This window comes from Acanthisitta chloris, unplaced genomic scaffold (assembly GCF_000695815.1).
Source record: "Acanthisitta chloris isolate BGI_N310 unplaced genomic scaffold, ASM69581v1 scaffold27406, whole genome shotgun sequence".
NCBI classification, from domain to species: Eukaryota; Metazoa; Chordata; class Aves; order Passeriformes; family Acanthisittidae; genus Acanthisitta; species Acanthisitta chloris.
In genome coordinates, this window is record NW_008677961.1 from 357 (window position 1) to 1,442 (window position 1,086).

Below are 1,086 nucleotides of genomic sequence, written 5' to 3' on the forward strand. Positions count from 1 at the left end.
AAGGGACATTGCCTTTGTTCAGCTGTTTAACTTTGGAGTTTAACTTTTAAACCCTGGAGGCGGATGTTTGTGTGAAGTGGTGGCTGCTCCCGCGGAGCTGGGGATGAAGTCTGAGAGAAGCTGGAAGGAAACTGCAGGGTTGGCTCAGAGCCCACAGTACTGGCACTGTGTGTCCCCCCACCCGCTGTGACTGGGATTTAGCAAGCTGCACTGGACCCTTCCTCACCAGATGCAGCTGGTCCCCCTCCAACCAGTGCCTCCAGCCTCGATTCTTCTTCTCTCCTAGCTGCTCACACACCAGCTGATCTCCCTCCCAGGAGACAGTTGTCTGAAAAAAAAGGAGAGGGGGAAGACATGGTTCCAATGCAACTTGGTCCTGGCAATACAGGTCTCCAGCGATGGCACTGGGTGTTCCTCTCAGACACAATTTCAAATGCAGTCCCTGATTTGGTGTCTCTTTAGTGGCTCCTTGGGGCTGATGATCTTTGGGATCTTTGTGGAAGGTGAATGACCCTCTGGCTTCCAAGTGCAACAACACGGTACTGCCAAGTGCGCTGACATTCTGTCTTTTCAGGGCTTTGCTCAAGAGGGTAATATCCTCTGGGTCCCAAAGTACTGTTTTTTTCTGGCTGTTTGGTGCTCATCTCCTTTGCTGTGACTGTTTTACTCATAGAACCATTTACTCATAGAACCACTTACTCCTGGACCTGCAGGGGCATGCCAGCTCTGGGCTCGGCTTTCATCTGGCTCTTGAAGCAAAAGCTGAGCAAGTCCCTGAACCTCCTAGCACTCCCCAGTCCCCTGTGAAACTGAACTGCTTGGACACCTCACCTGGCACTTGCGTCCATCCACGGGTCCCAGGTCTTCCTCAAACTGGACTCCCACGTCAAAGTCCATAACATAGTCCCGCAGGGAGGTGATGGTGCGGATGACCATGTGGTCTCCTGTGTGGATGATCTCTTTATCGGGCTTTAGAAGGCAAACCAATTTTCGCAGGACCACGTTGATATCTGGAGGATGAAAGGGAGAGGAATTCTGTGGACAACCTGGCCCCCTCCTCCAGCAGAACTGCTACACTTTTAGCCA

General features: G+C 52.1%; 1 protein-coding gene across 1 annotated transcript in view; it reads right to left on the reverse strand.

Moving 5' to 3' along the window:
• Positions 1 to 1,010, reverse strand: part of LOC103804126 (retinol-binding protein 5-like) — a gene marked incomplete at its 5' end in the record, with an annotated part of 1,262 nt that extends 252 nt beyond the window's left edge. Inside the window, 2 exons of the mRNA XM_009076723.1 lie at positions 227 to 328; positions 832 to 1,010. Of these exons, the coding sequence (XP_009074971.1) occupies positions 227 to 328; positions 832 to 1,010 (281 nt within the window). The remainder of the gene's footprint in view (positions 1 to 226; positions 329 to 831) is intronic.
• Between the last annotated feature and the right edge of the window lie 76 nt (positions 1,011 to 1,086).